The sequence below is a fragment of the Mauremys reevesii genome, linkage group 8 (assembly GCF_016161935.1).
Source record: "Mauremys reevesii isolate NIE-2019 linkage group 8, ASM1616193v1, whole genome shotgun sequence".
Classification (NCBI taxonomy): Eukaryota; Metazoa; Chordata; order Testudines; family Geoemydidae; genus Mauremys; species Mauremys reevesii.
This window is the reverse complement of record NC_052630.1, coordinates 4,954,913-4,967,500: the sequence shown is the minus strand read 5'-3', so window position 1 is coordinate 4,967,500 and position 12,588 is coordinate 4,954,913. Positions and strand designations below refer to the sequence as shown.

At 44.3% G+C, this 12,588-nt stretch overlaps 1 protein-coding gene across 7 annotated transcripts in view; it reads left to right on the top strand.

The window, feature by feature from the left end:
• The window catches only part of GRIA1 (glutamate ionotropic receptor AMPA type subunit 1), a 159,940-nt gene extending 148,290 nt beyond the window's left edge, over positions 1–11,650 (top strand). For 3 of the 7 annotated variants that reach the window (XM_039484516.1, XM_039484517.1, XM_039484521.1), the window contains 2 exons: positions 6,612–6,746; positions 8,500–11,650. In XM_039484516.1, coding sequence (XP_039340450.1) covers positions 6,612–6,746; positions 8,500–8,688 — 324 coding nt within the window. In that variant the 3' untranslated portion in view covers positions 8,689–11,650. Of the gene's footprint in view, positions 1–6,611; positions 6,971–8,499 lie in introns of those variants that run through there. The other 4 variants (XM_039484519.1, XM_039484518.1, XR_005583659.1 and 1 more) reach the window with 3 other exon arrangements.
• Positions 11,651–12,588: the final 938 nt, after the last annotated feature.

Sequence of the window (12,588 nt, the reverse complement as noted above, 5' to 3'; positions counted from 1 at the left end):
GAATAATCAGAGAAAGATTAAAGTGAATATTATAAACTACTACAGGAAGGGGCCATCTCTTCTGCTCCTTGTTGAGTCCCAAGCATAATGTCTCCAGAATTAACAGTAAACCATACATAATAATAATAATTAATAATACATTTAATCAGCATTAAAATCAACACACCTGCTCTCCTCTTTGTAGGAGAACTGAACAAGCCCACAGCTCGCGTGTGCTGCGTGCCTTGTGCAGCCATTCCTCTTGTGAATACAGCCCTTTGATATGCCCCCATTCCCCATCTTCAAAAGGGCCACACTGGCAAACAACAACAACAACAATGAAACCCAGTTCTAAATAATAGATCCCAAAGAACGTCAGAATGTGGGATTGTTTGCATTCTCTCCTCTGGCTTAGCTCATCAGACTGTTAGGAAATGCATACCTAGCTACAGGAATTATAGCGCACCCTTAGCTATAATCCTCATATACACACACTCGGTGTAATTCGTGTTATAGTCATTGATTGGCTACATTCAAAGAGCAGCCTGGGATTTAGGATTTGTGAGACCCTCAAACATACGCAGAGCCCAAGATGGTGGAGGGGCAAGTTCCCATTCCTACTGCTAGAGGAAGAGACTAGGCCAGACTGTGAGTTGAGCACCATTTGGGGTCTCAAGCTGCCACCGGTAGTGCTTGTGCATCGAACTGACCTTGCTGGAGAGAAGGCTGTGGAACACGTGGGATAGGGAGCATATGTGTCTGAGATTCCAGGACTCAGAGTAAAGCAGAAGGGATCAGAGGCCATTCCCCATATACCCCAGGACATGGCAAGACCATCCCATGTCTCCACATGTTTTCACCTGAACTTGGTTTGCAGTTAGAAGGTTTTTGTTTCTAAAGGATGTTAGTACTAAAGAATAATGTTGCAGGTCACTGAAAACTGGATTTTGGGAGTTATACCCAAGGTTAATAGTCAGGGAGAACTTGGAATATGTAAAATCTTTAGTGCCTTCAGAGCATTTTTAAATGGCAAACATTTCTCTGACTTATGGAGACTGGTTTCAGGAGATGTTATATGATTGGCTACATTGGTCATCATACTAGATGATCTCTCAAGGACCCTTCCAGTCCTATGATTCTGTGATTTTCTGTCTGTAGGTGATGCCTCTATATCTCATTTCTAAACTTGGCAACTACCTCCCTACTCCCGTTTCCATTTCATTTCCAGTGATCCCTATAGAAACCCAACAAATGTGTTATTCCTGGGGTGAGGGCTGACCCGAACTCCAGATACAAACATCCATAACCCTTCCAAAAGTTTGGATCTGATATCCCAACATTGCAGCAGACCCATACCCCTATGAAGGGATGAATCAGAACAGCCCCTGGACTTGGGGGAGTTCTCTTCCAGATAAACTTTGACTTCCACCCTGACTCTCCCACTATAGCTGAAGTCCCTGTCTCTCTTTTGTAACCAAAGGAACGACATATTCCCTTGAAAAAACATTTGGAAGAGGCAGTCAGTTTAAAAAACACAACTCTCTCTGAAAACTTTTTACCTACTGCTGTTCCAGCTATCCTCTAGGATTAGTGTGAGTGACAGAGATTAGAGTTGGGTTACTTTGTGCCTTTGACAGCACTGTGTGTATAGTTAGTTTCACTGTTTGCCCATGTAGTCAATCAGATTGCCCTGCTGTTCGGGCAGGTCTTCCACAAGGCAGCTGAGAAGACAGGAGCAAATTTAAAAGCAGGCCAGTGCAGATCCATCTTGCAGTTACCCCCATACGGATAGCTCCCTGCACCCGCAGAGAACTTCATCAAGGACAGTGAGGCTGTGCACAGGCACAGGGGTTTGCCCACACACATGCAGATACCAGGCTTGGGCCTGTGACTGCAAAACTATCAAAACAGATAGGGGGATTCGGGCAGAGGTAGCTGCTGAAACCACTTTTACTCTTTTTTTTTTTTAGATTGGCTAGATCTCAAGCCAATGGTGGCCTTTCACCTCAGGAAACCTTTTCTTGGTTTCCTTTTCTTCACATAACTTTGTCCACTATCCGTCATGTACAAATCCTCCCCTCACAGTCCCCCACTGGTGCTCAAAGCCAACAGGGAGAAAGCTAAGTGTTTCAGTGCTGGGCTTTAAAAGGTCTCCTGGGAGAAAGCAGACTGGTGTTTGGTCTAAAGGTCGCTGACCTCTGCTGGGTCCTGGCAAGCCTGGTGGCTAATGCAGCCATCTTGCTCAAAGGACCCGTTCACATTCTCAGCGGGCCGCGAGGGCCCTGACTACTTGTCTTAAGGTCACCGTTTGCTCTGAATGGGATCTGGCTGTGCAGGTGAAGAGAGGGGAGCGCCCCTGCTGGGAATCCAGGGAAATTGCACCTGAAAGGCTTTCAGAAGAGCAGAATAAATAATGACAAGTGGCACTGGTTGAAAGGAACAGACTGGAAGGTGCCTGGTTGCCATGGTGACGATGCCGCGCTTTCTGAACAGCGGGCTTTTCTTTCTCTTTTCACCTGCCAATCTTCCCCCCACTGTTACTCTCTGCCTCTGCAGGAGACAAGCTGTGACATTTACACTCCCACTAACAAGCTGGCTACATGATGGGCAGACTCCTTGGGAGAGCATCTGCTCTGGAGTGGTGTCACAAAGCCCAAATGGCGAAGACTAGGGGTTCAGCGAGGGGGCTGGGTTCCCACTAGCAGTTAGTGTGGGTTGGGTACATTTCTTTTTATTATTAGTCATGTTATTAAGTGAGGATCCAGCTTTGAAACAGCAGAAAAAGCCATGGTAAGGCAGGCACTGTTTCCTAGCCCTCTCAGCACCTCAGTGAGCCGGGTACTTCTTATCCACTGGGAAGGAATTGCAGCTGCAAGACAATGGTCACGTGCTAGAGAACGGCTTTCTGATTAGAAACTCAATCCTTCCTGTGGAGGAAAGAAAGGGAGTAAAAGAAAAGAAGCTGACAGCCACCATTGGAGCAATTTCATTTCTAACCCAGGATCCGACAACAGACTTTTTGAGATAAGCTCATGCTGTGTGAGTTCAGTGTTCCTCACAGCTCAGCTGCAGCCAGGCTTGTCCCTTGGATTCTTAGTGCTGTTGTTTTGGGACTATGTTACTATGGTGGCAGTAGTGAAATTTAGGCAGATACCCCTGGGCTTTGCAGCTGCTCTCCCCAGCTGAAGGGGTTCAGTCACCGGACTTCTCCAGCTGTCAGGGACGAGGAAGGAGTGACGACTTTCAGTTCATTCAATTTTCAGGGGTAAAATGACGCAGGAGAAAAAAGCAGCAGCTGGAACAGTAACACACTGTGAGAGATTTGAACAGCAAAGTGGCTGTGGTGGGTCTGCCATCTTTGTCTGCCCAGCTTGGAGCCTGGCAGTATAATGCCATCAGGACTAGACCAGACCAAAAGATTAAACCAAACCAAAAGATTCATAGCTAGCATAAGTCAGACAGAGAAATCTGTAAATAGGAGCCTGATTGCCTATCTGCCAGATCCCACTTCCATTAAAGCCAGTGGAAAGACTCCTCTCATGTGAATACGACAACTAAGATGGAAAGGATATGGGAGGATACTGTGGCAAGACATGGCAGCCCAGAATGACAAGGAGAGCAAAAAGTTGAGTAACCCACTTAGGGTCTTCTCAGTCCCTCAGTCCCTTTAGAATATGCCTTTGGAGAGGTATCTTACAGGACAGGCCTAACCCTGTTTCTTGGTAGCTACCTGCCTGCCCTGCCAAATATCTGCTAAAACCGCCTTGAAGACTTCAAGTGGCTCTTAAATTTGATTCTAAGCAATCTTCAGAGAAAACGTCCTGCAAAAAACAGTCAAGACTGGGAGAAAACATATAAAGACAGACCACAGAATGATTCCTGCAGATGTAGCAGCTGCAGAGACAGAGATTCCAGGAAGAGGAGGAGATGTTGCACACCCAAAAAGCTAAGAGGACCTGCAAATCATCTTCTGTTAGAGAGAGCATAGTTGAAAGAATGGGCTAGATAATAACCTGACTGACATGGCAAAGGCTATGCAAGAGATGGAAGCAACATGTCTTGTGATGAGCTTCTGGAGCAGGTAGTCTTCATGCTTAAACACCTGAGGTAGATGAGATCTCAATAGTGTGTGGCCGGAAAGTACACTGCACAGTGGTGATCCTGCTTTCAAGGCTCTTGAGACCTGGGTTAATTGAGAGGGGAAAGAAATCAAAGTTAAAGACTTTTCCATCCACCCAGATTATATGCACAGTTGGCAGCTGTTACTCTAACAGAGTAGCACTTCCATCTTCTGGCTAAAGGAATCCGGTGTGGGAAGTTACATCAGTTCCCCACAGTATGTGCAGTACTGCAGTGGTTCTCAAACTTGGGCCGCCGCTTGTTCAGGGAAAGCCCCTGGTGGGCGAGGCCGGTTTGTTTACCTGCCGTGTCTGCAGGTTCGGCTGATCGCGGCTCCCACTGGCCGCGGCTCGCCGCTCCAAGCCAATGGGGGCAGTGGGAAGAGGCAGCCAGCACATCCTTTGGGTCGCACCACTTCCCGCAGCCCCCATTGGCCTGGAGCAACAAACCGCGGCCAGTGGGAGCCCCGATCGGCCGAACCTGCAGACGCGGCAGGTAAACAAACCAGTCTGGCCTGCCAGGGGCTTTCCCTGAACAAGCAGCAGCCCAAGTTTGAGAGCCACTGCTGTAGTGCATGTTCCAAAGGGAGCCCCATAATGCTCTAAGAGGACATTAGAAAAAGGGATCCTGTTTTCTGAACAGCCCAGCAGAGTAGAGCTGGTCAGTACCTTGCAAGTATTTCCTGTGAATAACTTAAAAACAAAACCAAAAAAAGTTATTTTTTTCCTGAAATTTTTCATGAAACTGTTTCCAGTTTTTCAACAAAACCAAACAAAAACTGCTTTTTGAAGCCAAAACCAGCCAGCAACCAAATTTTCCTCACTTTTTTGAAAACTGAATGTATTTATTCCTTTATTCTAGTCTGTCAAATAAAACAGAATATTTCACAAGGAACAGAAGTTCTCATGGAAAATGTTCATATTGAAATAAAAGGCCAGTTTTCTTCTAAAAATATATTTGACCCAAGAATTGCCTGTGTGGCCACCAAATTATTAAATTCTGGAAGTCTTTTTAGTGCTCATGTAATTTTAACACTTGTCTGAAAATACCCATTTGTATCTTTCTGGCCACAGATTCCTCCCCCTTTGTCTGAAGGGGCCTTTCAAGGATTTTTAGTAGCTGCTGCTGCAGCTTAGAGTAAGACCTGCCCAAGGAACATGAGCAAACCAATCCTCCCGAAATCTGCATAGTCCATGAAATACAACAAATCTTTTGTTTCACAGGATCCATGGTTGTCAGAATGTCAGTTCAGCATCATGAAACTGCGGAACTGATGGAAACTGCATGCAAGCAGAGCTCTGCTCCTCCCAGCAATTAGTGCCAGAGTTCATTAATCCTCCTCTTTAACTGGCTGTATCACTGATGAGCAACACATAGCCCTCCCTTCCTGTCCAGCGGCTGAGCACTCAGCCCAGGACGCCTGACCTACCAAGCACCATCAGTCTAGCCCTGACCTCCCACATGGAGCACTAAATACCATGCCACTGGGCTTGCCCTCAGCATTCCTTAATAGTGAGCAAGTGTCTATTTGATCTCACAGAGCAGTCATTAGCACTTAGCAGAAAGGTCTATTTCACTTTTAACCAAAGGAGGGAGTGTGGTCTAGATAAATGAGCAGGGGACTCAAGAATTCTTCAATGCTAGGGACTTGTTATGTGGCCTGGGTAAACCTCTGCAGCCCAAATTCAGCCCCAGTGCAAGTGGAGTCAATTCTGTTTGCTTCAGTGGGGTTGCACCTGCTAACACTAGGGCTGAATCCAGCACTGTGTGACTCAGTTTCCCCATCTGTAAAAAGAGGCAATATGATATTGCCTCCTAACCAGGGTTGCCATGGGGATTAATTAGACAGTGTCTGTCACACAAGTATCAGATATGAGTAATTGCAATCAATAACCCTATTTATGCAGAATCAAATAGTTGTTAGACATGCATCTCAGTTACACATGCAATAATTGCCTTAGAAATAAAAATCAAACTCAAATCTGAGGACTACTCATCTCCAGTGTCACCTGAATATTGTACTGAGAAATAATAAAAATTAAAAAAATAAAGGCATCTTGTCGTGTTGCTCAGCAACAGAAGTTGCGGGGGATACAATCTAGGACTAAAGGAACAAGCATTTCCAAGATAATGGGTAATTTCAGGAGCAAAATTGGGGACAAGCAAATGTCACAAACACAGAGAATTTTTTTTCTTTTAACCAATCATTTAAACTAGGGATTTAGGGTCAATAAGTGTTTAAGTTTGATGATTTAAAAGCAGAACCCAAACCTTTACATAGAGCTGTATTGCTGGAGAAATGTTTATTCGTTTGTGTGAGGGAAACATTAGATTGAAAAGAAATTGAATCAAAAATTGAAAATGCTCTTAGAAATGTCATGCCTGTGTTTAAAGAGGGAGACGGTGACCTGCCAGTGTTACTGTATTGTGCTGTGCCTCTTACAAAGCAACCCCATATTCATTTGGCTGTTCCCCCTCCCACATGTCCCGTCCCCTTTTCCTTTCTTTTCCAGGACAAAACAAGTGCGCTGAGTCTCAGCAACGTGGCCGGGGTTTTCTATATCCTGATCGGAGGGCTCGGACTAGCCATGCTGGTTGCCTTAATCGAGTTTTGTTACAAGTCCAGAAGTGAAACAAAGCGGATGAAGGTGGCAACACATTCCCAGGCCTTTTACATCTCTCTGACACCACCCAGGCTCCTAAGCCGGATGCAGCCCAGACCCGGGGTGGAAACCCATGTTATAGGGATGATGATGATGTGAATACACTAGTTGATGTGTTTAGAAAGGAAAGAATGAGAATGAATGACGGGAGCTAACTAATACGAATACATGAGTTATTTGACAGTCAGATCAGATCTACACCATTGTGTAGTGCAAATGCAGATCTCAAAAACAAAGCAAAACCCTAGTATGAATGACCATAGGAACGTATCTCAATTCCTTACAGTCAAGCTTCAAAGAACAAAGACTAGCTCTTCAAGGCTGCAGTCTGTTGGGCTAATGCACGACTGCATTTACTTCAGTTTCACACTGGTGTAAATCCATGCAAAACAAACGAATGGAGTTGCATCAACATAAAAATGGAGTAATTCTGTAGTGAATCAGGCCCTGTAATTCCATTAAGTATTACTGTGCTAATTCTATTTATATTTAAGCAATAATGGTTGCTGCTTAGAGCATTTGCTGTATCTTATTGCTGGACCAATTCCTAGATCCAACAATCTCAGGTAAAACAGAGTATCATTAACTCCGTGAACACCATTTTCGCAGAAAATGTACTGTGATGTGCACCCAAGTCTTCCAAAGGGCATGTGCACATTTGGAGGCTCATGGACATAGTTTTTAATAAACTATCCCTTCCCCCCACATGGTACTGTTATCCTTTCAGAGTGCCATGGCAGAGAGCAGATAGGATTACACTAGAGACTTCTGGGTATGCCAGTTTAACAACCAGAGAGTGTTGTGGAATTAATTCATTTTGATTCATATGAGAAGCAAGGGAATTGGGGTGGATTACCATTTACGGGTAAAAGTTTGGCATTAATTGAGCCATCTGAAAACAATCTGTCCCCTGTATCCTCCACCTTGACCACTCCGGTGAGCATGGAAGCCAGTCAGAAGGTGATATTATGACATTTAGGTTACATCTGACTGGTCCTATGAGAGTCTTACTTCTATGAGCACTAAAATTTACCTGGATTTGAAAAATAATACATGATCATTTCTTCAGTTTACATGTTTCTATTTCAACAATGTTAATGTTTCACCAATGATGATTACACATTTAATCAGCCAAATATGTGTAATACCTCTTTCCCCTCTGAGATTTAAAATAAGCCCGAACCAATGAGAGTTGAAGAAAGGTAAAGGAAGCATAGGAGTTGTGTTGTATATGCCACTAATATGGCTGAATCGAATACCGAACTTTATTCCAAAATAACTGTTCCAGAATAGCTATTTCAGTAAATCTCCAAGTGTTGACAACCTTAGACTTTGTCTAGACTGGGAAAATTAGGGTAGGTTTCCTAGCACATCTCATTTTGCCAGTGTAGACAAAGCCTTAGGCATATGCTTAACTTTACTCATTCCAAGTGTTTGTAAGATCAGGGTCTTGGAGATCACCATGTATTTAAATGCTCAATAACTTACCCTGTCTATAGGTGGAGTACTTTCTGCACATGACATGTGTGCCCTGTATCTCAAGATGTTAGAGTCATTTAACTTGGAACCTAGAAGAGGTGTAAGCAATTAAAATAGATGCAATACAGAACTGCAGAAAAGCAAGAGTTAGGGAATGAAGGAAAGATGATAAAGACAAAGGAAGCAAGAGTATTTCATATTATAAACTTGCCAGACATTGCTAAGGACAGGGGGAGACCCCCCCGTCCCTCCTAAAAAGGGTTTTTGTTTGATCCCACAGCAATCAATCAATGAAGCCATAAGGACAGCAACTCTTCCCAGGCCGGCTACAGCAGGAGGCAGCGGAGAAAATGGACGGGTGGTCAGCCACGATTTCCCCAAATCCATGCAGGCGATTCCGTGCATGAGTCACAGCACTGGGATGTCCCTGGGAGCTACGGGATTATAATTGGCCATGATGCATCACCTGGGTGAGAGCCGGGTCTCGCCTGCCCCACCCCTCCAGTGCCAAAACCAAACTGAACAAATGCAAGAAAAACAACGATGACAAAAGGGACAATTTGATGGATCTTCCTGAGGAAATCAAATCTATTTTCTTTGTTGTTTTCTGATAGATCCACAGGCAGGAGAACAATAGCAGTCCGTACTGCGATAAGGAGACGGGTAATGAGATTCAGTAGGTTCCTGGACCATCCTGGAATACAGAACCACTGGAGCACTGAGGAAGACTGTGCCATTTTGTTTTAACTTGGTTGTTAATAAGTCTTTGTGTGTGCAATATATATATTTTTTCTTACCAATTCCCATGGTGTCAGGAAGGATGACATCATCTCTCCCCCTTCCCCACTCAACCCTTTAATCAGGTTTAGTGTGGGATGAAAACCATAATGTCTGAGCTACTAACAATGAAAGGAAAATAAAATAAAATAAAAGGCAAACCTAATTCGCTGGGAGTGTCAGCATATAACCCTGTGACTCATCATGATTCTGCAGTCTGTTGCTTCAGCACCGTGGGGGCGGCGTTGTTGTAACAAGACTGATACTACTGTGGAGGGATCTCTCCATTCTCCCTATATGAAAAAGGACTTTAGAGACAAGAAAATGACTGAAACAGCAACAGAAATTGACTTTGGCAGAGAAGGGGGTAGGGAGTGGCTGGATGGAGACAATGGCTGAAAGTTGTAACTGGAGGTGGAAGAGTCGGCATAACCCAAGGCCAATGTCATAACTATTCCAGAGACGATTAATGATGGTTCAAGGGAAAGCTGCTCTGAACTTGGGGTATGAATCCATACCAGCCCCTGCAGGGGGGAAACCCCCACATGTGGCAGGCAAGAGTGGACAAATCAGCAGTGAACTAAGATCATGGCAGACTGCTGCATATGGAAGAGATAAAGCAAATATAACATCTGTCCAACCCCCTACCAAACTTATCTGGGGTTATGGGCAATTGTCACCCATTTCTTCATTGCTTTGCTTCTGTACATGCTCTCTTTGACGGCAGAACCACCCTGAGCCTAGAGTAAACCATCTACAAAGCAACCAGACAGCCTGCTAACAAGTAAAATGGAGCTAGAAATGGTGGATCTACACTCTGGACATCCCTGCTTTTTGGCTGTGAAATTCCCTTATGGCCAGTTATGAATGAAAGGGGACATTTCATGGTTAACTGGCCAAGCCAGCCTCCTGAGAAGAACCAAGATCTCACGTAATCAAGCAAATGGTGAGGACATCCTCAAGAGCTTCACAAGCTTCTGTGATACTTCCTCGAAGTTGGGCCCAGTTGAATTTAGCTTCAGTAATCAGCACTTGTCCCATCCCACTGGTGGCAAAACCAACGGCAGTGGATTCTGGCCCATTCATCCTCAGCAAGCAAATGGAACTCACAGATGGCCACCTGGTTCCTCTGCTTGGTACAGAAAAGTCTGTCTATGATCCAAAACCTAGTGTTGCTACTACTGGAAAAGAAATGGCAAAATCCACAGTGCAAGATATGCAGCTGGGGGCCCAGCTGCTGGCAATGTTGCCCAAATGGATCTTTTTATTTTTATTTTTGCTTCAAATTTTTCATTTTGTGAAGCTGCCAGCATGGACAGTAGAACGCTTTTCATTTGGGGACTGGGAGGGCCTCCCCAAAAGCAAATCATTTAAAGGGGACCCTCTAGAGAGAGAGATCTGTCAAACAGTGACCCTTCCTACCCCATTCCTCTCCCCACACTTCCACCACTTGTGTCTGAACAGTCACTTCAGACTTTTTAAGAGGTTGAAGCTTCTTCCAAAAGCCAGTGCGAACCCTGCACAGTGACAAGGGGCTGCCACCAGAGGCTCATGGGCTGCTTTATGTGTAAAGTAACAGAGACTGTAACATGGCAAGTGGAGAAACTGGGGGCGTGGGGAGGACAGGTGAAGGAGAGAGAGTTTGATGAGAAAGTGACAGGCAAATAACTTCAGCAGGTCTGTGGTGAAGATTTCCCTGCGTGGTTTTTCATAAGCACGACTGGCTGCAAACCAGTTCTCTTGAGCGCATGATTCATGGTGCGGTGCTGTATGTCAGCAACCTTTAATGACTGACCTGCTCTGAACTGTTCTTTACCATTTAGCTGTTTGCTACCCATCTATTGTCTCTGACTCTGCTCCTCCTAGGGTCACCCTCGTGAGACTGGCAAGTCAAAAACTCAAGGATCCTAACTAGGGCACAGCATGTCTTGTGCCCTTGCGTGTTCTCTCCCTGCCAATGGAAACCCTTGTAGTCTCCATCTTTCACCCAGACAAGCACTTTCATCAGCCACTCAGAATAACTCTTCAAGGGCACCACCTCTGCGCTTATTATTATTATTTTATCCACCTCTATTTTTTTAACTGCAGTTCTGTATACGTGCAGGAGTGGAGCAGGCATCGAGGATGCTTTCCTGCCTCTGTCCCAGAGCTCCTCTGGGAAAGTCTGCTGCCTGATTCTTTTCTTGTCCCAAGACCTTTCATAACCCAGTTATTTCGCCACCTGAAATTGCACTGAGAGCAGGCTGTAGAGATTCCCTTTTCTGTGGAATTGGAAATAAGCCCCATCAACCTTCAAAGACCCCGCTGCCTTTGTGGCAGGGAATCAAAGAAGCTCTGTCCAACAATTGAAACAGCCAGTTAGATGGCCCTGTAGGAACAAACTTTCTGTGATAGGACTGAATGCCTGTGAAAATAAGACAGGAGACTCAATCTTAGAATGCTTTTGATCAATGGAGGGGTGAAAAAAGGAATGAGACAAAAGCGTGGGAAAAAATGTTAACTTGTAATATGTATTTTTACTACACTTTTCTTAAAAATAGAATAATGGGAAAACTCTTAAAGACATTGACATTTTTTCTCAACAGGAATCCATATTTAACAGTTTCGGCTTTCATTAAATTTTGCTCTTTGGTACCTGGATCTTTTATTTAACAGCTCTCTTTGTTTTAACTCGCTTTCTTGGTAGAACTGCAAAGGGATTTTGCTTGATCAAACACAGAAACATTTTCCGTTTTGTGTTCTTTTGCAAATGGTGCTTTTAATTTTATTTGATTTTATTTACATCAGAAATGAAAAATATCACCTGGAATTTAAGTACTGAGATTCCACGGTCCATTTTTCATAGCTGTCCATGCTGTTTTGTGCCAGTGCTGGATGTGTGATATGAAAATGATGTTACCCCAAAGGCAATCTTACCCAACCTGAATCAAACTAGATTTCCTTGATTTTTGCTGTGCCTGGCTTGTGAACAGCAGCCAAATAAACTGCTTCAGGTTCAAATTGGGAATCTATCAAATATTTATCCCAATGGGTGAAGGCAGAAATATCATTTGTGGTGGATGAGGGGGGTGGGGGATGTTGAGGGCTTCCTTGTTTGTTTGGAGTTTTTTGCGGGGGTGGGAACGGAATAGGAGGATCTTAGTTTGTTTTTGCAATCAATGAAGTATTGTCAGCTCCAAGTCAAATCAGAACCAGCACTGGTCCAAAAACCCTCCCCAATCTTGGCTTTTATTAGAGATGTCTCAGAGACTGGAACACTTCACACCTTTCTCATTCTTTTTCACACAGTTAGCTTGTGGAACTCCTTGTCACAAGAGATTGTTGAGGTGAAAAGGTTAGCAGGATTCAAACAGCTCAGACATTTACACATATAATGAGATCAGCTACAGTTACACTAGTAAGGATTGAAAGTGGTGTGGGGATGACAACCAATGTTTGAAAGGACATATAACCCCTCGTACTTCAGTGTATCAGATGACCACTAACTGATGGGGGCTAGGAAGAGACTTTTCCTGTGAGCAGGTTATTTCATAACTGCCTGCTGTACCCTTTCCTTGCCTCTGCCACTGAA